The sequence below is a fragment of the Vicugna pacos genome, chromosome 17 (genome assembly GCF_048564905.1).
Source record: "Vicugna pacos chromosome 17, VicPac4, whole genome shotgun sequence".
NCBI lineage: Eukaryota > Metazoa > Chordata > Mammalia > Artiodactyla > Camelidae > Vicugna > Vicugna pacos.
In genome coordinates, this window is record NC_133003.1 from 48,923,920 (window position 1) to 48,951,149 (window position 27,230).

The 27,230-nt window shown below is 48.5% G+C and overlaps 1 protein-coding gene across 6 annotated transcripts in view; it reads right to left on the reverse strand.

Moving 5' to 3' along the window:
- Positions 1-27,230, reverse strand: part of SRGAP3 (SLIT-ROBO Rho GTPase activating protein 3) — a 286,557-nt gene that overhangs the window by 101,355 nt on the left and 157,972 nt on the right. For all 6 annotated transcript variants that reach the window (XR_012060775.1, XR_012060776.1, XM_072941760.1 and 3 more), the window contains one exon: positions 12,496-12,688. Coding sequence is in view for 2 of the 6 variants with exons in the window: in XM_072941760.1 (XP_072797861.1) it covers positions 12,496-12,688 (193 nt within the window). In the remaining 4 variants the exon portion in view is untranslated. The remainder of the gene's footprint in view (positions 1-12,495; positions 12,689-27,230) is intronic.

Below are 27,230 nucleotides of genomic sequence, written 5' to 3' on the forward strand. Positions count from 1 at the left end.
CAGGACCGCTTGGACCTGAGACCCAGCTGTCCCTCAGCAGCCATTTTGCCTGCTGCAGCCTCACTTCCGGAAGACGTCAGAATGAACCTGGGCCGGCACTCTCTCCTCTAAGGCACATCGTGAGCAGCCTTTCTGCTTTTCCACTCTCGCGTCCCTGCGTCCACACAGGTGGTTGCTGCTGAGCTAAGTTATAATTGAGAACTTTCCCGTATATCTGGATGCATTTTCTTTTTTACGGCCAGAAAATAGCAATGAAAATTTCTAGTGAGTCACAGCTTTCTTTCTTTGGCTGGGGCAGCTGGGTATGAGGTTCCAAGCGACTACAGCTAGAGAAGCGAGGCTTTGCCAAGCTGGTAAGTTGAGAAAAGGAAATCAGCAGTGAACCAGCTTCTCTTGCTTGCCGGCTGGGGACCGGAAAATTCCACTTAGCAAACAGAACCCATTTCCAGGCCTGCTGAGCCCCATGTTGCAGTTGAATCCAAATCCACTGCCCTGGGATCCTGGTCCCCCGGGAGGGAGAGGAGCTCCGGCAGCTGACGCTGTCCCCAAGACACCAAGTCCCTGCCTCCAGCTTCCTGATCCTTCCAAGACATTCCTGGGTCTTACACTGGGCTTGCTTGGGCAGCGGCCAGCAAAGCTGCCTCTGAAAAGCACACCTCAGTGAGTTCCAGGGTTCAAAACACGGGGTTAACCGCTGGCTACCTAAGTTGCCCCAAGCAGGACTTGGAACTCACTGTCCTTGCTGGAAGCATGATTCGTTCATTCTGCAAATATTAACTGGGTGCTATCTTTTGGGCCAGGCGGTGGTAAGCAAAATGAGTCACGCTCCCTGATTCATGAAGCTTACAGTCCAGCAGGGGCCCCAGGTGACAATCAAATAATCACATAAGTAGACAGGAAATGGCATCGGTGATCAGAGTCCTGCATGGTGCCCTCAGAGTCTGTAATGGGAGGTGGGGACCCAGGGAAGGGGCAGTCCTTCTTGTCACTGAGACCTCAGCTGAGATATGTCTCCTTGTTGAGGCCTTCCCTCACCCCCAGTGGAAACCCGCTCTTTAGGACACCACCCTATTTTATTATTATTACAGCACTGACATTTGACCCTTTCATTTACTTTTGGTTTCTGTCTTTGTCCCCTCTCTGCTCGGTCTGTCCTGCTCGCCACTGTTTCTCTGCTACGAGGCAGAGCCAGGCACACAATCAGATGACAGGTGCAAAGTGCCCAGAAGGATGAGTTAGGACCAGAAAATGGGTAGGTTTTACGGTGGCCTGGGGATAAGGGACAGCACTCCCAGGGTGAAGGCACCGTCGGCATGCATGGGCGCCTTTCCGAGAGCAGAAAGGATGGACGAGGGGCGGGGCAAGGCCAGAGGGGCAGCATGGACCAGGGCCCTGAGGGACAGGATGAGTGTCTGCACTGTGTTTCGCTGGACACAGGGCTGCTGTCACTGAAACAGCAGAAGTGTACTGTCTCCCACTTCTGGAGGCTGAAGTCTGAAATCAAGGTGTCATCAGGGTTGGTTTCTTCTGAGTGCTATGAGGGCAGCTCTGTCCCAGGTCTCTCCCCCAGCTTCCAGTGGTGTGCTGGCCATCTTTGGTGGCCATACGTGGGCTGGTTTCATCACTGATTCTATAAGCCCCCTGAAGGCAGGAACCATCTCGTATATTTCCTTGGGTCTCTCCACAGCCCTTGGCAGAGTCTCATTCATTCATTCACTCATTCTGCTAACATCTTTTGAGTTCCTGCTACGTGCTAGGTACTGTCCAGTCACAGAGGATTAAAAAATGACTGGATGTGCCTTGAGAAGGCTCGCAATCTAGGAGCTGAAATTAACGCAAACCAAGAATTATTTTGGCTATTGGTCAGAACTCCTTTAGCTGAAGTGACAGAAAAGCTCACTTCAGACTGGCTTAAACAAAAATGGTAGTGGGAGGAAGACAAATTTTAAGGACCAAAATTTTAATCAAAAAAATGTAAAAGAACAAGAGGTTGTTGGCCTCAGGCATAGCTGCATCCAGGGGCTCAAAGGATGTCAGCAGGACCTGGTCTTTCTCTATTTCTCGGCTCTGCTTTTCTCTGTGTGTTGGCTTCACTCTCACGCAGGCCCCCTCCAAACCCAGAGTCCCTTGACTGCTAGTAATCCCAGGAAAAAGAAAGCTTTTCTCCAGCTGTTCCACCAAAAGTCCTGGGATTGCATGTCACTAGATTAAAGCTCGTGGCCAAGAGGATGCAGCGCTGGTCAGAGGCACACCATTGTTCAGGGATGACTCCCCAGAGGAAAATCTAGAGCTTGTTATCAAAAGAAGAAGGGAGGGAGGGATGCTGAGCAGGGGAGAGTAACAGCTGTCCACTAAGTTATGCCGTGTGAGGACTGGGATCCCAGAGGAGGGAGGGAGGCAGGGAGGGGCTGATTCCGCCTCAGGGTGGATGGGCAATTACGGAAACCATTGCAGTGGGCTTGAAGTACACGTAGGAGTTTGCTGGGCAGGAAACCTAAAGACAGGAGCATCCTGCAGGCAGAGGAGAGGCTGAGTGTGAGCTGAGAGGTCACACAGGACATGGTTCCAGGGCTGAAAGCAGTTCTGTCTGGCTAGGGCAAGGGTGGTACAGGGAGGGGTGGAAGAGGAGGCAGCTGTGGCTGGAAGGGAGCGGCCAGATCACAAAGGACCTTGTAGGTCAAGGTTGAACGAAGGTTTTGAATGGGCCAGTGACATTATCACGGGGGCAGAAAGGCTGGAGGAGGCAGAGTAGCCATCCAGGTGAGGGGGAGAGTCTGACAGGGCTCTGCCTTGGGGTCACCTCGTGGCGACAGTGGGCATGCGGCTTCAGGGCAAAGCAGCCCCCTCTTGAAGCTGAAATCCAGTGCCTTTGGCTGACACCAGCCCTGAGATAGCCATTCCCAAGGGGAAGGACTATGCCCACTGGGCTGCCTGGCCGAAGCAGGTTCTGCTTACCCAGGCTGGGGTGCTAAGGAGTCAAAGCCAGGGTTCAAATACCAGTTCTGCCCTTTGTCAGCTGGGTGAACTTGGGAAGCTAGCTCAACCTTTTCGTTCCTTACCTGTAAAACAGGGTTGAACACATTTACCTCACAGTGGCATTTCAAGGATTAAATGGAATGGAACAGGAATGTCATGGGACATCCTTAGCATCAAACCCAGCATCTGATAACAGCTACCATCGGCATCACTATGATCACCACCAGCACCTCGCTAGGCTATTGGGAAAATCCAATGACTGATGTAGGCCGACGAACAGCCCCTGTAGGTTTGTTACAGATGTTGGTTTTCCTTCTCCCCCAGCAAACTCTTATGTGTACTTCAAGGCCCAGTGTCAACAGTCCCAAGACTCCCCCAACCCTGAGGCAGAATTATTCACTTGCTCACTCATTCCTCATGCCTCCAAGTGAAGGCGCTACTGAGCTCTCTCTTGACTTGCTGAATGTATTCTTGATACCAGAACAAAAATCCCTGCCTTATCAGGCAACATCTGGCCAACCTCATTTATCCACCTGCAAAATGGTGTGTGGAGGAAGGGCGCTGACCCACAGCTCCTCCAGCCACTCCTTTCCTCGATCAGCCGAGTATCCTCAGCCAGGCTCACCCTGGCTGGCCTTCGGGTCCCTTGCCTGTCAGGTGGGGATGATGACACCTTCCCTGACTCCCCTGGCCCCAGCAGGATTCTTGGGAGGACTGAAGCAGCTGAAGGCTGGGGAGGTACTTTGTAAAGTGTAAGGCACTGTATAATCTTGGAAAGTCATTATTATTCTATTTGTTTAATAGAATCGAGTCAAAACCAAACCCCTGCATATTACTGCTTGATAAAATCTTGATTACAACATCAGTTTTTCAGTTTTAGAATAAAATTTAAATGATGTGAACATCTATATGTATATCAAGCACATCCAAGTATAAATGAATCACATCCTGGTTAGTACTTTGGCAGTTGCTGATTATAGTCTCTGAGGATCGCAGGAAACTGGGTGGAGAATCTGGAGAGGAGCCAGAAGGAAAAACTGAAAGAAGGAAAAGGGGCTGTAGCTGTCGCCAAGACCACTCAAAAGGCTGAGCCTCCGGCCTTAAAATCCCTCCCAGCAATGAAAACAATGGTGGAGGATGGAGGGTAGAGAAGAAAGATGTTCACTTCCCAGGAGGGGCTGGAAGGGGCCTGAGGGCTGTCTCGTGCTGGCTGCGGGGTTTCGACCATCCCTGCACACCTCCGTGCTTCATATCCCGCTATTTACTGACTGTTTCTTTTTACTTAAATGCATTTATTTACAAAGGACTTTCCCTAGTTTTAGTTAAAATAAAATTTTTAAAAAACCAGCATCACTTGCCCTAAATCAGAAGATAACCGAAAAAGTAAGAACAAGAGAAAAAAAAGTATCATTCAATCTTAGGCAGATGCTGATGCCCGAGGTCTGTTGTCTGTTTGTTAAAAGGGGGACTAGAGAGAAGTGTCAGTCACACACCAGAACCAAGCTGTCACCACAAAGACTGAAAGAGAATAGAAAAGATGAGTCAACACTTAACGGCTCCTGTGCTATCAGCGATCCTTCCCTCACTCTGAGGAACATGATCCCACCTGCCCACCCTTCACATGACAGACATGTGCCCCTAAAATACCTGGCCTTTGTGGAACCCCCTCCTTGGACTGGGAACCCACACCTCCCAAGGCAGCCCCTTGCTTGCTGGACAGCTCTGGCTACTGGAACGTTCTCAGGGTTGAGTTAAAGTCTGCTTTTCTGAAAATGCTATCCTTAGACCTCACTTCTCTCCTGCCACAGCACAAAGTAAGTCTGTTTCCTTCAAGTATTTGAAGAAAACACTTGGTAGTATCTTGGTCTTTTCAGTTATCCATTCAAAAACCTTTGATGGGGGTGGGGAGTGTAGCTCGGTGGTAGAGTGAGTGCTTGGCATGCACGAGGTCATGGGTTCAATCCCCAGAGCCTCTGTTAAGGGGGAAAAACTTTGATAGAGTTTATATTGTATATCAGAGAGAGAGAGAGAAACTAGAAATGGCCCCTTGCCTTCAAGCAGCTGGCCGACTGAAGTGGAGAACCAGGCACACGAACTGAATCATTCCTTGATAATCTGACCTGAGCCCCAGGAGAGCCACAAACAGATCCCTGTGGGAGGCCTAGGGAGCAGCTGCTAACCGTGGGCCTGGGACCAGGAGCAGGGGCTTCACAGAGGAGGTGAGCCCCAAGCTGGCCCTGGGGAAACAAGCAGGAGAAGAGGGAGCCCTTGGATGCCCATACAAGGCGGATGTGGTCTGGACTGATGGGTGACTCTCAGGAAACAGTAAACCAGCCCAGAGAGGCAGGGGACACACCTAGCGTCCTGCAGCCAGACGCAGTTCTGCATTTTGGCACCAGTTAAACCACGATGAGAATCCCAACTCTGCCACTTACCTGCTCTAGCAGTGTCCCTCTGCACAAATTACTTAATTTCTCAAAACTTCCATGTCTGCAACTAGCAAGACTTCAATAGTGCCTGCCTCAAAAGTCACAACGTTTACCAAGAAGGTTAAATGAGACGACACACGTCAAACACCTAGTAGAGTACTTGGCGGGCGGTAATCTGCACATGGTGGAGGGTGTATCTGAAAGACTGAACCACCTGCACGGCACAGACACAGAGCCATCAGGGCGCTTCGGCTGACAAACTGTCCTGGGAGGATACCAGCTCTGGAAAGCATTACTGGAGAGCCATCGCTGGTGTGACGGTGGTCACAGTGACAGCAGCAGCCATGAATGGAGACCTGCGTCCCACCTGGAGGGCCACCCACACTGTCCCCCCCCCCCCATTCTGAGCAACCCTTTTCATTCTGAGTCCTTTGCACATTTACAGGCTCAATTTACTCAAGACAAAAGGATTAGGATTCACCTGGAAGGCTGAGTCTAAATTATACAGCCTTCTTAGGGAAACGCTCCATCTGTGGAAACAAAAAGTCTGTGATGTTTCACCCCCCGCCCAGAAGCAGCATTTTCTTGGCAATCAAGTTAGCTGCCCACTGAATCCTCCTTCTCAAGTGCTTTGTGAAGCTAAGAGACACTGCAAACCTCCCTTGCAGAGAACATGAAGCATTAGTCCCTGACTGGCCAAGCCTCTCCCAGCTCTTCCCACACTCTGTGAACATATTTGAACAGAATCTCCTGTTGCTTTTTTTCACAGCTGTCCAAATAGCAACCAACACGTAACCTTCTAGAGCGAGCATCTTTATCGGGTGTAACCCCGAGAAGGTCAGGGGCATCAAAGACAGAGGGAGTCAGAACAGAAGGGGGCTCTGTCACCTCCCACACAGAGCACTAGCACGCAGTGTGAACATTCCAGAGGGGAATCCAGAGTTTGTCTCAACAGAGCTTTTCAGACTGGGTCCCAAGGAGGGCTGGTTTGGTAACATATTAGTAAATATTACGGGTGAGGGTGAATTTTGTGGCCAAACAGCCTTCAGAAAGAAGTCAGCAGGCTTATTTATTGCAAGAGTTCTCAGAGCTTCCATATCCTGATGTGTGTCAGGAATCTCTAAGGGGAGGTACAGAGTGGGCAGTCCTTCCCAACTCCATTCATTCTTTCTCTCCTTCGGCCCCTCTCCTCAACTAGACATCTCAAAGTATTGGAGCTTCAGAAACACTTCTCTGGAGGAAGAAAACATCTTGGTTCCAGGAAACCCTGGCCTCTTACCCAATTGGTTTGGAGGACATCCATCTACCCCAAGAGGCAGGTTTTCAGGCCCCCACGTGCCTCCATTCACGCCACACCCCTCCTCAGTGAGGGCTCCCAGCTCCAGGCCTCAAAAAGGAGAAGGCGAGCCCAGGTCAGGCCTGGCTGCAAAGGGGTAGTGGATCATGGATTTGACGCCGGGGAAGAGGAGGGGTCTGCAAGGCCAGAACAGCCTGCAAATGAACTGTAAACAACTGATTACCTGGAAAGTCATCAGACTGAGCAACTCCTCAACATGCGTGGCCATCAGAATCCCCCGGAAGCCTGTCAAAATATAGATTGCTGGGCCCGATCCGCAGAGTTTCTTATTCAGCAGGTCTGGGGGCCACGGGTTTTGCATTTCTGACAAGTCCCCACGCGATGTCGGAGCTGCCAGTGGGAACCACACTCTGTGAACTAGTGCTTGGCTTCTGTGGTCCTGATTCCCCAGTCAGGGAGACCATCGTAAAGTCCACACTGCCCTCTCGGCAACACTGTGCCTGTGCCAGGTACCAGAGTGGGTGGCCCTTCATTCCAACTGCCGCACTGAGCTCCTAATGCAGCCAGAAGACAAATGTCCCCTTCCCTGCCTGCCACCCACACCCCGCACCAGAGCCACTCTAATTACCACCTGACCTTCATTCATTCACTCAACGTTTACCAAGGGCCAACCGTGTGCCGAACCTGATGCCAAGTGGTAGGGACCCGAGGTCAACAGCCACCTTCTCTGCCATCTTGGAGCAGGTAGCCCAGTTGTCAGAAGAGTGACAGACAAGAAAAACAGGAGATCACAACACAGGGTGGCAGCTCCTCATCCCCTCCTCAAGTCCCTCCATCTCAGGTCAGAACAGATTCCTCTCTTTTCCTCAGTTCTGCCTCAGAGAGATTTCCCAGCCCCTGTCACTCTTTGTGCACTCTGCTGTCATCACCACTGCCTGGAGAGCCGTCCTCGCACCCGCCCTGCTGGCCTCCTCTGCAACACTACTGCCCCTCCAATCCAGAGTGATCTTTTAGTGGACATCAGATCACACTGCTCCCTGCTGAGGCTGCTTCCCTCAGTGGCTTACAGCACCCCTCATCACCAGTTCCAGCCCCACCAGCCTCTGTTTCCCTCCTACTGTGCCCATGGCTGCTCCTTCTCATCCCTCAGATCTCTGCTCACACACCACCTCCTCCAGAAGCCTTCCCTGACTGCCATCCTAGCTCAGGGTGGAGGAGTCATGAGAGATGCAGATCCTCTGACAGTCCCCCTGTGACAGCAGGGCTTTATTTTCCCTCCCCTTGAAGCTGAGCTGGAGCTGAGACCACCTTGATCAAGAGAATCTGGGGGCGAGGTGGGGGTGGAGGCAGGGGTCCAAGAAGATTGCAGCTCCCCCACTGCCATCTCAGTGCCCTGAACCCCCACGTCTGAAGTGGGACCACACGGAGAAGGGGGCAGCCTGGCTGAGCTTTACAGCTGTTGTCACCTAAGTGCCAGGAAACGTGTGTGACATCGTCTTAGAGCCTCCAACCCAGACCACAGCAATCACCCCATCATTGCAACCATTTGATGACAAGCAGTCTTTTACTTGTTTCTGATGGTCTCTCTCCTCCATGAGATGGTCAATGCCACTATGGCAGGAACCAAGCCTGTCTTGTTCACCACCATAAACCAGGGCAGGGCACATGGTAGGTGCTCAGTAAATATTGGCTGAATAAGCAGATAGACAAGTACAGAATCTTATAGACACATGGAGGAAGGGAGCAGGGCAGACTCAGGAAGCTTTCCAGAGGAGGTGGCAGCTAAAGACTGAGGTCTGAAAAGCAAGCAGGTGGCAGGGCTCAAAGAGCAGGGCCACAGGGCCCGGGAGCCCACCCTAGCCATACCAGCCACGTGCTCGCTCTCTCATTAATCTGTGTCTGCAGCATGAAGCACAGCCTAGGAATATAAGAGGCCCTCAATATACACATTTCCCACAGATGACGACCCATGTGGCTTCTCGGAGAGAGAGGCCCACCCTGGAAGTCACGAGCCCCGGGTCTTCTCACTCAGCAGCTCATGGTGTGTCCTTCATAAAACACCACTCAGCTTGCCTGGATCGAGATAAAACCCCTGGCTCCCTCTCTATATGCTCGTTCATCATCAGGATTAGAAGAGAGCAAAGATGTCAGAGTGTTTTGAAAAAGGTGTGTTAGAACAGATATATGTAAACAACAAGGTCCTACTGTATATCACAGAGAAATGTGTTCAACACCTTGTAAAAGCCTCTAATGGAAAAGAGTATAAAAAAGTATACACGTACGCACACACACACACACACACACACACATACATATATCCTGAATCACCATGAGGTACACCAGAAATTAACACAACACTGTAAACGGACTATACTTCAATTAAAAGAAAAAAAAAAGACTAGCAATATGTGATGGCGGAAAAGAGACATGATGATGCTGGTCTCTAAATGTTCAACCTGCCCCAGGTGGGCCCTCAGGGCCATCAACTGAGCCTTTCTTTGAATCAGGGGCCACATGGAAGTCAGCCCAGGTAAGTCTAGCCCAGACTCCTCTTGGCCACTTCCTGGGCAGCTGTAAACTTTTCAGTTGCCTAGGTGGATAGGGAGCAGCTGAGGCCTGAGAGGGGCAGAGCCAGGGAGCAGAAAGAGGAGCACTGGACTTAAGAGTCAAGAGACATGAGTTCCTGTCACTGACTGACTGTGCCCCGCAGAAGGTGATGGTATTAGAGGTGGGGCCTTTAGCAGGTAATTAGGGTTAGAGGAGGCCATGAGCACCCTTGTAAGAGTCACTCGGGCTGCTTCCTCATTCTGCTTTCTGCTGTGTGAGGAGCCGGGAGAAGCAGCAGTCCGAACGCCGCAAGAGGGCCCTCACCAGAGTCTCAGACTTCCAGCCCCCAGAACTGCGAGGAACACATTTCTGACTCTTAAGCCACCCAGTCTGTGGTCCTTTGGACCACCCAGCAGCCCGAATGGACTAAGACAATGCCCATCCCAGGTTTGCTACTTATTTGCTGTGAGATCTTGGGCAAATCAGTCCCCTCTCTAAGCCAAATCTCTCAGCCAGAGTGAACTTTACAAAGCAAGTAAATCCCCTCTCTCTCTTTCTCCTGCTCGCTCACAAACACCACGCCGCAGCCCTGCACTGGGCCCCATGCAGAAGGAAGAAAGTGACCAGACCTGGGCCTCGGCCTCCACGCCCTGAGAGGCCACCTGGCAGACCGCTGGACACTCTTAATCAAGTATCTGTAGGCCAGCAGGACCAGGCTTCTCTGGACAGCCAAGATGAAGGGCCTAGGACACAGCACAGCCCCTGTGCACTGAGCTCCAGAGAAGAGGCAGCCAGGGGTCAGCACTGGTTGGCCCCAGGGGCAAAGAGCAAGCCCAGGCACCCCCTGGAGACTCTTGCTTCTAAAAGCCACGGGGGGCTCGGCCGCCACGTTAGCCTCGTCGAGAGGGCCTGCGCCAGCTGCACTGGCCTGGGCCACGCCCTAATTAGACTTTCACAGTGTGCACAGCTTGGCCCGACTGCCAGCTGGGGCTCACGTTCTGTCTGGCAGCCTCAGTTAATGAACCCAGGAGGGGCTGACTGAGCTCATTACAAGCAACGCAAGGAAACAGGGGCCCCAGGCCCGTGCTCCCCAAGTGCCCCGCCTCCCTGGGCCACACAGCCCTGGACAGTTCCTGGGACAGCTCAGCCAGAGATGTGGGTCTCCGCATGTGTGTCGTTGTCTGTGGTTTCAGAGGAGTGTTCAGAGTCCATGGCTGCTCTCAGACAACACCCAGGCCCTTTCTTATCTCAGGGCAAGGAGACAAAATGAGAGCGAAGGTTTGAATCTGTCACATCCTGAAAACTGGTCCACAGACGTGTTTGTAGAAGCTGCTCTGTCAGGACTTTACTGTCCTCAGCTTTAAGATGGGGTAGTAATACCCATCGGGCTCAAGGCAAGCGCTCAGTAATGTGCTCAATAAATGATTATCGCTGTTGTCATTATTAAAGGCAGGCGAGAAAAGGCACCAAAATGGGGAGCTTCTGGGCGGTGGGACGGTAAGCAACTGTTTTTTTCTCCAACTTTTTTGCTTTTTCTAAATTGCATACAATGAGCATTTGAATTTTATCATTTAAAAAAGGACAAATTTGCTCCAAAAAATATATCAGAAAAATAGGATCATGTATGAAAGGGTCCAGGCAGTGCCTGGGGGGAAGTTATTAATAGAAGCATCCTCCTGCAATGGAAGTTTCACTGGATGAGACTGGGTAGTAAAAATATACATGGTATTTGCAAATGTGGAATAAATTTTTGCCCTTTAATAAAGCAATTTCTTTTCCCCAAATGTCAAAGGAAGAAGGCACAAAAGTGAGTGTTCAAATGTGGGCGCCGATTAAGGGAGATGTTTAGGGGAGTTTAAAGGAAGAGCACTCCCTGGCCAGAGCAGAAGGTAAAACGCAGAGAGGAAAGTGGAAGCAACTCATGTCCACTGACAAACAAGAGAGAAACACAGCGTGGTCCATATACACACACGGGAATATTATTCAGCCTTAAAAAGGGAGGCAACTCTGACACATGTTGACAATATGGATGAACCTTGAGGACATTATGTGAAGTGGCATGAGCCAGTTACAAAAGGACAAATACTGTCTGATTCCACTTACATGATGTCCCCAGAGTGGTCAGACTCCCAGAGACAGAAAGTAGAATGGTGGGTGCCAGGGGCAAGGGGAGAGGGGAACTGTTTACTAGGTGCAGAGTTTCAGGTAAGATGAAGAGTTCTGGAGAGGGATGGAGGTGATTGTTATACAACAGTGTGAATGCACTTAATGCCACATACCTATACCTTTTTAAAATGGTTAAGATGGTAAATATTCTGGGTATTTTACCACAATTTAAACCCATGTAGAGATTTAAAAAAGAGATGGAACCCAGAGGAAAAAGGAACGAGGAAAGTAGGATGAAACAAGTCTCCAGTCCTGAGGTTGAGGGCCATTCTCTGGAGAGATGGCTCATGGAGGAGGGGGACATCTGGGGACCGTGGTGGAGGGGGAGACAGCTTCAGGGTGGACGCAGCCACATGAGGTTGTGGCTCCTGCCTGCACTTGGCCACAGGCCCCGCGGGTTCTGAGCTGAGAGGCATCTGCAGCTAGAGGACTCAGCCCGGCACGCACTCAAGGGGACCAAGCCTCCCTCCTCGAATTGGAGCTTGGGATTTGAGAAGTTAGGACCTGGGAGGTGTGTGTATGTAAACAGGGAACTAAGGCAGGGAAAGAGCCTGGCACTGTCCTCCAGGGGAGTGAGGAAGAGGAATGCATCAGGTCCACAGAGAAGAAAATCTGAGGTCATCATGCTGAAGGAATTCAAACGTGGGCTGGCTGACCCCCAGGTGAGAAGGAACTGGGTAGAGTCAGGATGTCCTGAAAGGAGTCGGGATGTAACCTTGGCCCAAATGGAGGCTAGTGTGGTGCCTGGGGTTTGGTGGGATACTAACGCCAGAACAATTTATTGAGCACTTACTGTCTGCAACAGCACTTTTCTAGAGTCCCTCATGTATTCCCTCCAGCGTCGTAATGGGTAGGAACTACTTCCATCTTCACTTCACACTGAGAAAGACTGAGGCTCGGAGACCTAAGTCACCTGCAGAGCCGGGGCCTGGAAAGCATGCCAGCTACCTCCAATGAGTCTGTGCTTCCTTTCTTTTTCTGTTTGTTTTGTTGTTTTTTTCTTTCCTTGCCTCCATTCTGCTTCACCCCCCCACCCCCAGCACTGCCTCCCACCGCCCCAGCCCTCCAGCCCCTTCTCACTTGAACTGGTGCTCCCGGGAGCTGCGGATCTTGGAGGAGAAGCGCTCGGCCAGCTTCTCCAGGCTGCGGGAGTATTCGAGCTCGATCTCAGCTTTCCGACGGAAAAACTCCTGGAGGTCCTGGAGCAGCTGCAGCCTCGACTCGGACTGCTGCTCCAAGCATTTGAACTGCTCCACCAGCTGCGTGCGGATCTCTGCGGGCAGAGGCAGGAGTGGGGCGTTAGGCAGTGGCAGGGACAGCAGTGGGACCCACCCAGCTGACCCAGTGCCGCTGGCCCAGGCCCTGCAATTCCAGCAGCCCCCTCCCCACCACCCCGCCGCCCAGAGCCCCTCCAGGCACAAGCACAATGATTTGGCACGTGCCGGTTTTTGCCACTCAGTCTAACCCAATGTTTCCCAAAGTTGAATTATTGCACATCGCCACCACGATTTTTGCCATATCCACACACCACCGGCGTCATTATTTCTTCCATATGATCTAGCAAATTCACTCACTTTTCTTACTAAAAAGAACTTACTTAAAATGAACAGTTTTATGTCATTACAGCAAGGGGAAAACTAGGACCACTTGCCATCCTGGTACATAGAAAATTAACGCCAACAGAAACGGCGAATTTGTAAATTCTCTCTAGAGACCACTGCTTACCAAAGACCCTACGCTTGTGCTGCTCAGTCTATCAACAAAAGGCAAACGGGAGGGTGCGGAGGTAAAGGCAGAAATTTCCCAGAGGCAGTCAGGACTGAGAGGCCTCAGGGGGGGTGCTGCTCACTCTCAGGGGTATTTAAGGCCACGTCTGCACTCCATTCTGAATGACCTTGAGCTCCATGCAGAAACGTCTCAGGTACCACTAGAGAATGTAGCCCAGACTTCAGGAAATGCTGACAGAGCAAACCAGGTCTGTGCAACCACGGCAGAAGTTCAAAAGCAGAGGGTAGAGATAAAAATCACAGCCGAATCCCAGCGACCACACCAATCTCATCTTCAAGCCTGTGGTTCTGTCACTGCTGCCATCTCCACACATTAACCCTTTCCTTTCCATCCCCCAAGCTGCTCAACAGATCAGTCTGCCCACACCACTTTGCTCACACCAGCTCCCTGCTCAAAACACCCCAAGACCCCTGCTATCTGAGTATTAAGCCCAACTCCTTAGCATGGAATTCAAGGCCACCTATGCCCTGGCCCCAAACTTCACTTCTCTGGACTTAACCCCAGTGGACTCTCCAAGTCATTTAATCCAGTCCCTGCAATGTCCAATCCCTCAGGCATATATAGGCCTCCTGTCTGCAAAGGTGGCCAACACCATCTTAGCATCATTTCGAGAAGCGATCTTCAAAGAGGGCCGCCCTCGGGGCTACTCGAAGCCTTCCCAAGGGGTGCACAGGCAGGAAAAGGTATAAAGGAATTTGTGAGAGATCCTGTTTCCATTCCCACTCTTCCCTGCTCTGCCTGAGAATGCGCCTTGGTGTCTCACCTGTGCCGCCTCCCTCTTCACAACTGTCCTTCTCCTTCTCAGCAAAAGAGACCAACTCCTCCCTCATCCGGAATCTGGCTCTGGGGCAGAGACCCGCAGTGTCCAATTAGAACAATTTAGAATGTTGGTGCTAACAAATCTTCTGTAATCCAGGGGCCAGAAACCCTTGCTCCTCAAAGTCTGGTCCGTGGAAAAGCAGCATCAGCATCACCCGTAGGCCTAATTGGAAACACAGACCCTCAGGTCCCAACACAGTCCTCCTGAATCACAAGCTGCATTTTAGCAAGATCCTTAGGTGGTCCTTGTGCCCCTGGAAGCACGAGAAGCACTGCCATCAACCACCCTGCCCTCCTCATTGTGAGAAGCATTTCCCATATGTCCTTTTTATTTTTAGTCATTACTTATCAAATTACCAAATATTGATATTATCCTGACAAACTGTGATAAATTAATCTGTAAGATATCTACTGTTTTATGGTCAAAAGAAAATTTTTAATGTCCATTTCAGTATGTATTTTGGATAAAAATAAGTATAATAGAGTCAATAACTTTCAAGCGTAAGAATATTTTAAGACAAAACTCCGTGAAGGCATTAGAAGGGAATAATGAGTTCAAGAAGGTAAAGACAGGAACAATGCAAATGTAAAATTTCTGACCTGTATAGGAAATTTTTGACGAGTGGTGGTGCATACCAGTGTATTGTGGTATTTATCTGATGACCTGGTAATTCCACTCATGGATACATAACTAAAAGAAATCAGTGTTTATGTCCACCCAAAAAAAATTTTTTTTATTTCTCATAGAAGCTGTATAGCCAAATATTAGAAATAACCCAAGATGTCCATGAAGAGTAGGTAGGATTTTTTTAAATGTGAGACAGTCATTCAGTGGACTGCTATACACCAAGGAAAAAACTAACTGCTACCTGCTTGAACCTCCTTATGTTGACTGAAGGGAGCAACAAAGAATGAGATCATGAAAAGTAGTTTCTGGTGACAGAGGGCAGAGGTGACAGATCACCTCAAAGGTGATCATTTCTCTGACTGAGCGGGAGATACACCATGACACCTTGATCCCCATGACGCCTTGATCCCCATGACGCCTTGATCCGGGTGGTAAGTGCAGTGGTAGAAATGAATTGAGCTGCACACTGAAGATCTGGGCGTTCCTGTATGTAAGTGATACTTCGAGAAAAGGGCAAAAGAAAAATTGCTCTGTTATTTAGCTTCCATTTGACACATTTAAGAGAGGAGTGTAATTTTATTCAAGGTCAATATTTACAATATGGCAGAAATGATATCCTCTGTAACTATTTAAACTTCTAATGAAACAGTTTAGATGTCAAGTTAAAATGTGTGAGGCAGAAGAGATATTTTTCCCCCAAAGTTCATCTAGAGGGTAGGCAAGCAGAAAAGTTTTAAAACCAGTGCTTCAGAGCCCAAGCACGGCTCCTCCCAGGAAGCCCGGGACTGCTCAGCCCTCATGACCCTCCTCTGAACTCCCATGGTTCTTAGCATTAGCCTCAGCCTGCCTCGTGCCGTGTTTTGAATCCTTTCATGTGCGCGTGTCGTGCCTGCCTCAGCTCTGCCAGTGAAATGTAAGCCTCAGGGCGGATCCTTCCGGTACACACGGTCACCAGGCTATCAGCGTCTCAGAGCAAATCACTCTTTGCCTTCCCCAAGAGCTGCCAGCCCAGGACATCGAGGGCGTGATTAAGGGAACCTCACCCAACACACACACACACACACACACACACACACACTCGCCATACACACGCCACACACGCACATACAACACATGCCCACACTCACTCACACAGCACACATATTCTTACACACACCACACTCACATGCCACACACACACCACACATACACACACCACACTCACATGCCACACGCACACCACACATACACACACCACACACACAATCACATACACATATCACACACATTCACACACACTTACCACAGACACACACCATAAACAACACATGCCCCACACACTCTCACGCAGCACACACCCACACATTCACACACACTACACATACACACCACACACAACCACATACCACACCCACCACACCCACACACAACACATGCCACAACTCACACATACAACACACACATTCACACACTTACCATACACACACCACACATACACACACTACACACACAACCACATATCACAGACCACACAACCACAACACACGTTCACACATTTACCATACACACAACACACAGACTCACATATAACACACACCACACCTCCCAGATACACACCACACACACCATATACACCACAACCACCACACACATTCACCTACATTTACCACACATACCATATATTCACATACACACTCACATACACACACCACACACATTTACACACTACACCCACACACACAAATGACACACCCACACATTAACACACCACAACCACATACAACCACATATCACACATGCTACATACATACCACAACTACCACACATTCACACATATTTACCACACATACCATATATCACACACACCACACATTTTCACAGGCACACTCATACACATTCACATATCACACACTTACACATTTCTACACATTATATATACACGCCACATACTTTCACATACCCACATACACACACAACCACACACATACACAAATTTACCCCCTACACACCACACATACTCACATGCACACTCACCCATTCACACACACCACACACACTACACATACAACAGACATAGATATTATTATTATCCACTTTTACAGATGAAGAAAGCAAGGCTCTGTGTGAACTGATCAAGAACTTGTCCAAGGTGACATTCTGTTCCATGAACTGTGTCAGTCCACACAGGTACACCCTGACACGGCCCACTTTGCTGAACTTGACTGAGAAGCCGTCACTCCCACAAGCGCACGCCCAGCCTTAACAACACATACTCACAATGCTTTCCAAACATTTAGAAACTTACTTCTGGAGCACCACTATTTGGGACTCATAATAACCTTCATAACAATGGGGAGCACTTCCAGAGCACACCACTTGTTCCATGCCTGGTGCTGAGTTCCTCGGGTACCTGCCTCACGTAATCCATGCCGCATGCCCTATGAGGTGGGGGCTGCTGGGATCCCCCCACTTTTCCCCACAGATGAAGAAGTGCGGGCTCGGAGGTCAGCAGCTGGGGTCACAACAGCTGACGTGCGCAGCGAAGCCAGAACTCAAGCCCAGCCCCCTCAGACGGGAACAGGCGCCCTCCCAATGCCCCACTAAGCTGAGGCCAGATTATTTTTCAGTTTTCCATCCAGCTGTATTCAACTTCCAGTACCCTTCTTGTAACAAGAGGGTGGTCTAAAGAGATACTATCTATCAATAATGCTGCAGTCACTGCCTTCCTCCATTACAGGGCATAATCAGGAGCCAATGTTCTAGACTGTAGAGGAAAATCTCATAAATCACACGGTGCTGACGGGGACAGTTTGGAAGGAGCAGAGAAGCCTCCCCCAGCTCACACAACCAGCGGGAGCCTCTAGCAGCTTGGACGGCTCAGAGTCAGGTCTTTCTCGCAGGAAACGGCCAAGCAGGAGCCCTGACTGCGGGGATTTGACTGCCCGCTCCTTATCTCTAACTCCCTTCCAAGTCACTCCTCCTAGGAGCCCAGCACAGACTGGGGCTTTCTCCGGAAAGATTTCAAAAAGAAATAAACAAACAAAACAATTGCTCCCAAGGCACAGACTTCATTCAGAAGGCATTCCGCTCAGGGAGTGGTTCCAGCCTCAGCACAGCGCTGAGTGGCAGAAAAATAAAAGGTGGTCAGGCAGGGAGGAGAAGGGACTTGGAAAGTCAGGAAAGGCTTTGATTTCGGCAACTTAGGGCTACAGAGGGCCTCCCTGACTCCTGGTGCAGCCTCCTGGTTTCACAGACAGATGCGTGAAGCCTACAGGAGGTCTCCTGAAGCATAGCTCTCTCCGGGTCACTCTCCTGATAAAAACTCTCCATGGTGTGACAGGGAAGAACCAGCCTGACACCACAGTGGATCCGTTTCTTTCACTTCAACCTTTGTATTCTATTGCTTTTGCTACAAGTTAATCACTAAAAGAATGTCGCCTAGAGCCTGAAATATACAGGATGACCAATTCTCAAGGCTCTGATTGTTAGCGGTATAACAGTTTTCCATTCATATAGTGATAAAAAGTTGCAGAGCAGAAAATAACATTTGTCTCGTTGCAGGTTTATAGGAACGCTGTGACCAGACCTACATGCACAGCTGCAAGAACAAAGGATTCAGCATCAAGCAATCTGCAACAACCAACCACACCTCCTCCCCTTTTAAAAGGAGACTAAATTCTAACTCGGGGAAGATGGTTCTTTAGGACACTAGTTCATCTTCTCAGTCTGCTGGCTTTTCGAATAAAGTCACTGTGCCGTGCCCCAAGACCTTGTCCTTTGAATTATTGGCCTGTCGTGTGTAACAATGGCTTCCTATTCCTTATCGGATAAAGGCCAAACTCCTCTGACATTCAAAGTCCAAGAACCTACAGCCTGCCTAACCGTCTCCCATAACTGCCATTTACTCTCCAAGCAACAGTCTCACCGAAGACCATGGTGCCTGCACCAGTGCCACCGTCTGTGGCAATACTCAGGTGACCCACTTTACAGGAGAGGAAGTTTCCTCACGCTCCCCACCCCACTTACAACCACAACCTCAGAAGCAGAGGGAGCAAGGAGATTCTTCAAATCCAAGGTAATTAGGAACTTTTTTTTTAATTACTAGAATATTTTTAGAGCAGTTTTAGGTTTAGAGAAAAATTAACCAGGAAGTACAGTGTTCTCATATAACTCCCCTGCACAGACTCCCCAATTATTAACCACCTGTGCTGATGTGGTACATTTATTACAATTAATGGACAATACTGATACATTATTATGAACTAAAGTCCACAGATTACATTCCGGTCACTCTTGTGTTTTCATCCTGTGGGTTTTGAAAAATGCATAATGTCATATGGGCATCATTATGCTATCACGCAGAGAGAGAACACATCGGGGAAATCAGTCCATGTCATTTTATAAAGAACTTCCTCATTCCTTTTTACAGCACTATAGAATATGGAATTCCATATTCTATATTCCAAATGTAGAATTGTTTAGCCAGTCCCCTTTCCCGGACTTTTAGGTTGTTTGCAATTGTTTACCATCATCAAAAATCCTGGAATAAATAACCATATACAAGCCTCATTTTGCAGATGTGCAGGGATGTCATCTGTGTGATGAATTCTTCATGTAGAAGTACCAGATCAAAAGGCATTTGTGGAAGATGTGGTATATTTATACAATGGGAGTATTACTCAGCCATAAACAAAAATGAAATACCGCCATTTGCAGCAACATGGATGGACCTAGAGATTATCATACGTAGTGAAGTAAGTCAGGCAGATAAAGACAAATATTATATGATGTCATTTATTTGTTGAATCTAAAAAAATGATACAAATGAACTTATTTGCAAAACAGAAACAGATTCACAGATATAGAAAACAAACTTACGGTTACCAAAGAGGGAAGGCGGATTAACAGATACACACTACTATATATAAAACAAGCAACAAGGACCTACTGTACAGCACAGGAAGCTATATTCAATATCTTGTAATAACCTATAGTGGAAAAGAATCTGAAAAAGAATTTTATATATACATATATGTGTGTGTGTGTATATATATATATATCACTTTGTTGTACACTTGCAACTAACGTAACATTGTAAATCAACTACAATTTAAAAAAATTGTTTAAGGCATTTGTGTTAGTACTTCTGAGATTGCAAAAATGCCCTTCCCTGAAATTTTACCAATTTGTACTTCCACCAGAAATTTATGAGAGGGTCACCAGGACTATTAGAAAGCTGACATGCTGGGATTTGCTTCAAAATAACCTTTGGTGAGGGAGAGAGGAGTGGTAGCGTTATAGGTAAAAACCACCATGAGCCTTGAGTTGACTGATGACGTTTAGTTGTAGTGATGAACACGGGGAAGAGGCTTCTTACACTAATCTCTCTAGTTCTGTAACGTTTGAAAATTTCCATAATAAAAAAGGAGAACAAAGAAAGCCAGGCAAAGCCAGAAATGTGATACAAAGCCTGCTGCTCTGGTTAGCAGGTCTGACCAGTTAGGAATTAAGCACGCCAATGACTTGTCTCCAGAGGCCTCTGCCCTGGGCCCACAGAGGGCTATCCTGCGTTAGAGGGAGGGGCCAGAGTGTGACCCTAAGAGCTGGCCCCACCCAATTCTCATCCTCGGACCCTGTCCTGAGAACGTGGCAACTTTTCTGATACCCACTGGGACAGTGAGGCTCCACTCTCACCGTCGGTATCCGTCTTGAAAATCAAGATACAGTGAGTGCTTGCCCCCACCGTGCTCCGCAGAAGCAGCTGGTATACTCTCCCCACGATAAAGTTTCAGGAGCTAGCAAGGAGGATGGTATGTTACACAGCTATGCACAATCATGCCTGGAGCTTGCACTGTTCTAATTCCTACTTTATAGATGAAGCAATTGAGACTCAAGGAAAGGGAATGAGCTGCCCAGGGTTACCCAGAAAGTAGGAGAGCCAGGGCTCAAATTCAGAGCAAAGGGCAGACAGGAACCAAGATGACCAGCCTCCAGGTCAGGGTGCTTTCCCTGAGGGGTCCCAGCACCTCCTCTTTCAGGGATCATGTTCCCACTTCACCTCTGTCTCCACACCGCACTCCATCTGTCATCTCAGTGCCATTCTTACTGGTCCTGGCTGTCAAGTATCCTCAAGCGCATCCTGACCTTGACCCTAGGTCCACCTACGGTGGAGGGAAACCAGCTTGGGAACAGTGTAGCCGACCCCGGGTTTACCTGCCTGCAGGGTTCAGATCCTGGCTCTCCCACACAGTCAGCCAGGTGAACTTGGGAACATCTCCTCATTTCCTCATTTCTGTGGGACTTGGGTCCCCCTGTAAAATGGGGGTGCTAATAATCTACCTCATATTGTTGTAAGGGTTGATAAATGACAATGGAGACTCGCTCTCACTGGCCACCAGCCCCATGCCCAGCGTCCTGAGGGGTCCACGGCCTTCCTACTCCAGCCTCAGGAGGGGCAGCACCGCAGAGCCGATAGACCGAGCAGAGCCTGGACTCCAGCTGCTGTCACGAGGTGGAATACTCGCTCTGGCAGAGACCATTGTGAGGTCCTGGGCAGACAAGTCATCTCCTCCGAGCTCTTTTCCCATCTGTAAAAAGCAGGTAACTATGCTTATCCTGCAGGGATGCTGCAAGGATCAGACTAGAAATAATGCATGCAGTGTCAGGCACCTAGAAGGCCCCGGTAAACAGCCTCCCTGGAGAGGTGGCATGGCACAGCAGGAAGGGCACACAGCTCACAGGCTTTGGGGACAGCCAATTTGGGCTCCAATCCTGGTTTTCTCCGCACTGTAGAAGTCGCCTCAGCTCTCTGAGTCTCTTTTCTAGTCTGTAAAATGGGGAATAATAATACCTTCCTCGTGGGTTTGTCAAAAGAGCGGGAGATACTATGCACGTAAAGCGCCCGGCCTGGGGCCTGGTTCATAGCAGGTGAGCAATAAGGCGGAGGAATGAGGCATCACGGCTGCTGCAGCCATGCAGAGTGAGCATGGGGTCGCTGGGCACTGAGCTAGGTGATTCCCAAGCCATCCCAGGCCATCCGTCCACAACCCCCAAGGGCTGTGCACCCCGCAAAACCGTGGTGTATCCTCCTCTACCCTCTCGGGTCTGGGTTCCCCTCTTCCTTCCCTGCCTCTCTGCCAGCCTGGGCCCACGTTTCTTTTCTGCTCTGGGTCCTGCACAAAGGCTTGGCAGCCCCGCCTCTTCTCACAGTCTCGCGTAGGTGAGGAGGCATCTTGTCATGGGGCCCCTGCACCCCGGAGGTTGCCCAACTCCGCACCGCGCCAGGGGCACCCCGGGAACCGCTGCCGGCCTCGAGCTTCACCCCGCCCTGCCCGCCCAGCGGAGTCCGTCTCCCCTTGGACTGGAAGCTAGCTCCTCTGCCAACTAGAGGCTCCTCCTAGCACAGTATATTGTCTCCCTCACTTTGGCGAGAACCCCTACCAGTGACATCAGTCCATCCTTTATTAACCTTGACCAAGCACCTTCGCATCTTTCATGGCTTCTGACCATGGAAGAGAGCAGCAGGGAGGAAATGGGTATCACACCACTTTACAGATGAGGAAATTGAGGCCCAAGAGATGGGAAAGGCCCTTGGAGAATCACAGGATTCAAACTCAGGCTGGCCTGATCCTGCCAGGTGCTGCCCTGGTCCACTTCCGCTCTCCACCGACCCGAGGGAATTAGACCGAGAATGGGACTGTTTTTCAAACTTTATCACTGTCTCAGCCCTGATAAATGGATCACTGGGTGATGCAGTGCCAAGAGCTGGGTCTGGGGTCAAACTGGCTGAGTTCAGAGCCTGGTCTCGAAGCTTGCTAGCTGTGTGAACCTTAACAAATCAGTTAGCCTCTCTGGGCTCTGGCCTTGCCAACTGCAAAATGGAAGGAATAACAGCAGACAGTTAGAGCACTGGTCCCTCCCAAGATTGTCTCCTTGTTCAAGCAAAGCAGTGAATATTGTGCTACAGCCTTGGGAGGAGGTAGCTGCCACTGTTACCCTATTTTGCAAAGGAGACTGAGGCACAGAGAAGGGAAGTGATTTGCCTAATTTCACCTAAACATGAAGGTGTCTTTCGGCTCCAAGTCATTTATTACTTGACAGAGATGTTTCCTGAGCACTTACCATATATACTATCCCCAAACCAGCCAAGTTTTCACACTCTGTCTTCAGCCGTCTCACAACTACTCGGGTAGTGAAGGCCAGGCTTAGAACAGATAATCAAAGCACATCGACTCCTGGGGCCTCCTTGAAGCAAACTGTATCTGCTTCCAGCTTGCTGGGGGGTGAGGGAACACATATGCTGGGAAAGAGTTGGGTGAAGCGACTGGCATTTCCCTCTTTGCTTCTTACCACCAGTTCCTTCCCCAGAGAGTGCAGTATATGGGCTAGGGTTCTGAAAAAATAAGAATTATTTCTCTAAGAGGAAATGATATGGTCCCAAACAAACTAGGTAATTAGCATTGGATATACATTCATGGTTGAAGAGATGGGAGACAAGATTCTCACTTCCCATTGTGGTCCAAAAGCACAGGTTCAGCTCTGTAGCCCCCTGAGCACCCCTACCTGGATTGCTAAACCAGTTCCCTCAAGCAGGGAGTTCAAGGCAGAGTGAGTGGGAGAGATTTCCCCACAGCATATGGGCTGTGTCCAAGTAATAGCCATTCCTTCTCGTGAAGAAGTCAGACAGAAGTTGCCTCCCCACCTTCCAGGTGTTCGGTGAAAAGCAAATAACGGTCAAAAAACGCCATGCCTCCTCCCACCAGAAGCTCTGAGTTACAGTGGGATGTGATCAATTTCAACATGAGTTTAATATTCACAGCTTTGCTGCTCAGTGGTCCTTGAAGGATCAGATGCATTTACATGGGAAAAGATCAGGAGCCATTAATGCTGAATTTCCAGCTGCATCCTCTGACTGAGGATGCTTTTCTTTATGTTTTCAATCCTACCCCGCTCCCAGAATTCAGGAGTCAGAAAACTGGGGACCCCTGGAAACATCTAAGTGTTTCCCAAACTTCAGAGACATTTTTACAATGTGGCCTCTCTAAAAACATTTATCCTATATTCATTTAATGTATTTATTTAAATCACCTCACTTTTTACATGGGATACTTAATAGTATCGCCATAAATGGAAAAACCTAAATCACTTGCCATTAATGGAAGGTAACTGTAAAAATAACTACAATGATCATAAAAAAAAATGTTACTGTATTCTACTTAGATTCTGTAGCCTGAGACCAGCTTTCTTTTTGATAAAAAGAGTTTGGTAAGTATTAGAGGAACTGCTGAAGACACACTAGCACCTCACAAGAATCTTCTCCCTAAGAAAGGTTGAAAGAAGATTAAAAAGGAAGTAAGTATCTACTTCTGTGAATCAATGCTATTGCATCGTGTCCCTGTGAACCACCTAAAATTAACCAATTACATGCCATCCGTGGTGCTCATCCCTCACTTCAGCAAACTGTAATTGGTCCAACCCCTTAATTCACAAAAGGGAAACTGAGGAACAGAGAGCCTTACCCCCACGTGGTACCAGAACCTGGGTCTCCTAGCTGCTTGACCAGTGCCCAACTCTCTTGACTACAGTTCTTCATATACAAGTCCTTTCTGCTCTGTTGTGATGCCAGGCAGCTAGCACAGTGCCCGTGTCTGCCACCAAGTTGGTTCCTCACAAATATTTTTAAATGAATAAATTAACCAATCAAATGAAATGATGTATTGTGGCAGGCTGAATAATGACCCCCCCCAAAGAAATTTAGCTCCTAATCCCTGGAACTTGTGAATGTTACTGTAAATGGCAAAAAAGGACTATGAGATGTGACTAAGGATCCTGCAATGAATAGATTATCCTGGATTATCCGGGTAGACCCGAAATGGAATCACATGTGTCCTTACAGGAGAGAGGAAGAAGGAGATTGGCACAGACAGAAGAGGAGGAGGTGCTGAGACTACAGAGGCAGAAATTGGAGGGAGGTGGCCACAAGCCAGGGAATGCCCACAGTCACCAGAAGCTGGAAGAGGCCAGGAACAGATTCTCCCTTATGATCTCAGAAAGGAGCAAGTGGGGCCCCCTGCCAACATCTTAATTTTGGCCTGGTGAAACTGACTTCAGACTTCTGGCTTCTAGAACTGTGAGAGAACTAATGTGTGTTGCTTTAAGTCACCAGGTTTACAGAAAGTTGTTACAGCAGCCATGGGAAACGTATACAGTGCACATTACACCACTCTGAAAGCTCCAAAGAATTGTAGAATATGGTGTAAGAAGTGAGTGAGATAGAAATTCAGATGACCAGAAGAGGGAGGGGCAATGGGGTGCTGGAGTGTCACCTGAGACCTTAGGAAGGAGGAGAGCTGAGGCAGGATTTGTAGGATCCAGGTAAGTGGAGAGAGAGAGCCGGGCATTCTGTTATCCATACCCACAAGCATTAATGACTGCATACTACTTCTGTGTTAAAGGGACAGGAGGAGCTGAGAAGGAAATATGTGTACAACAGGATCCCTGCTCTCAAGAAACTGCCAGTGTACTGAGGGGATAAGGTAAACCTAGGTGAAAAAATAATCAGCAATAGGAGATGGAATAATTCCCCTTCCAGGATCAGAGGCATACACCAAAAAATCTATTTGCAGGTATTTTTATCACAGCATTGTTTATAAAAGTAAAAACTTGGACACAACATAATCCAACAACAGGGGATGCGCAGTTAAATATCATGCACATCCATGTAATTAACTTCTCTGCATTTTAAAAATCATGCTGTATAATAGTTACTGATAAAATGACGTAATCATTATTACAGTGGATATAGTAGTGAATGTATAATAGTTAACCAGAAAATTACCATAATATATAGTTGAATAACAAAACTGGGTTATAAAAATAGAAGGTATAGTTTAGTTCTCCCAAGATATAACTAGAACTATTTACAGATGAAGAAAGACTGAAGAATATACACTAAAATGTTCACTGTGGTCATCTGTAGGTGGTTGGAGTACAGATTGATTCGTTTCTTTGATAAATACTTACTGAGCACCTAGGTGCTGACCCATGGCTTGGCAAACTTTTTCACAAGGGGCTACACAGTAAATATTTTAGATTTTTCAGGCCATACAGTCTCTGTTGCAACTACCCAGTTCTGCTTTTGTAGCACAAGAGTAGCCATAGACCATATGACAGTGAATGCACATGGCTGTGTTTCAATAAAACTTTATTTACAAAAACAGGCAATGGGCCACACTTAGCCCATGGGCTCTAGGTTGCCAACTCCTGTACTAATCACGGTGTTTTTCTATATTTTTCAAATCCTCTACATAATAGGCATTACACCTGTAATATGGGGAGGGACAGTAAATTTTTTTAAATACTCACTATCCCTGGAAAGGCCATGGTTGGGTCCAGTAGAGTAGCATCTCTTTTAGGGGTGACAAACTCAGTTATCTCCAGGGGTTAGCCAGGCAACAAAAATGTGATTAGAGACCTCATATAAAATAATACAGAGAGCACAGATCTGATCAAATATTCAAACATTCAAATATACTCTTTAATGTTAATACTGTATTTGCTAAACAGATGAGGTCTATAAACCTCTAGTTCACGACTCTGGAAAACCTTCCCAGCAAATGTTACTTTAGCCAGTGCCAGCCCTGCCAGATTCAAACCCAGAGTATGGCAGACCCCACTCTGCCAGAGCTGTCCCCACCTTGACCCCATTAACTCATGTTGAAATGACCAGCCGGGGCAAGAGCTGCTAATCTTCACTGAACAGGAGCCTCCAGCCATGTGTGCATTCACCTGACAGTAACAGGATGCAGGAGGAATTTCCTTGACCTTCTGATGAGAATGCCACTTGGAGGAATATCCAAGGCCACAGGGAAGCTGAACTCTTTTATGCACACTGCAGCTACTGCTCGCAAAGGCTTGCCCCGGGATGGAAAGGCACTCCATCAGGCTGAGTGATTTATGTTTCAGGAAGCCACATGAGTTATTGCGCATGACCTCATCCTGGCAAATTTGCAAATTCTTGCCAGTTGATTTTTGGAAAGGAGAGAAGGAGAAAAAAGAAGGGTTGGGCCCACGTGTGTGTGTGTGTGTGTGTGTTTTCTTGTTAACCTTTGTAAAATTTCGCAGAGGCTTTCAGAGGGAATCTTTATCCATTTCCATAACCGGGGCAGAGGTCAAATTTTCAAGGGGGTCCATGAGCGGGGGGGCCTGGTTATCGGCAGGAGTTTTATTTTTACAGCGCACATCAAGCAAGTCCTTCCGGTCACCCATCTCAGTTCTTGTTGTCAATCAGGAACCTTCGAGGGAAACTCTTCAGGAGACCTTCCATGCCTTTGAGGATGCATGAAGGACAGCAAGGCAAAACAAAAAGAATCCAGATATGTACGTTCTCAAATGCTGAGTCCAGCAAACTTTTAGGAAAAGGCTTAGAAAAAACTACTAAATCATAGTTGCCTAATGGCTTAATAATGAGTTACAAGCCTGAGCGCGGAGGCTGTTGGCACATGTGCGTGCTGTGGTCTGGTAAAGCCATTTCATACTCAACCATGGACTTGAATAAACACATTCAGGGTAGTTCCAGCTCTGCCTCAAGGCATTAAGTTCA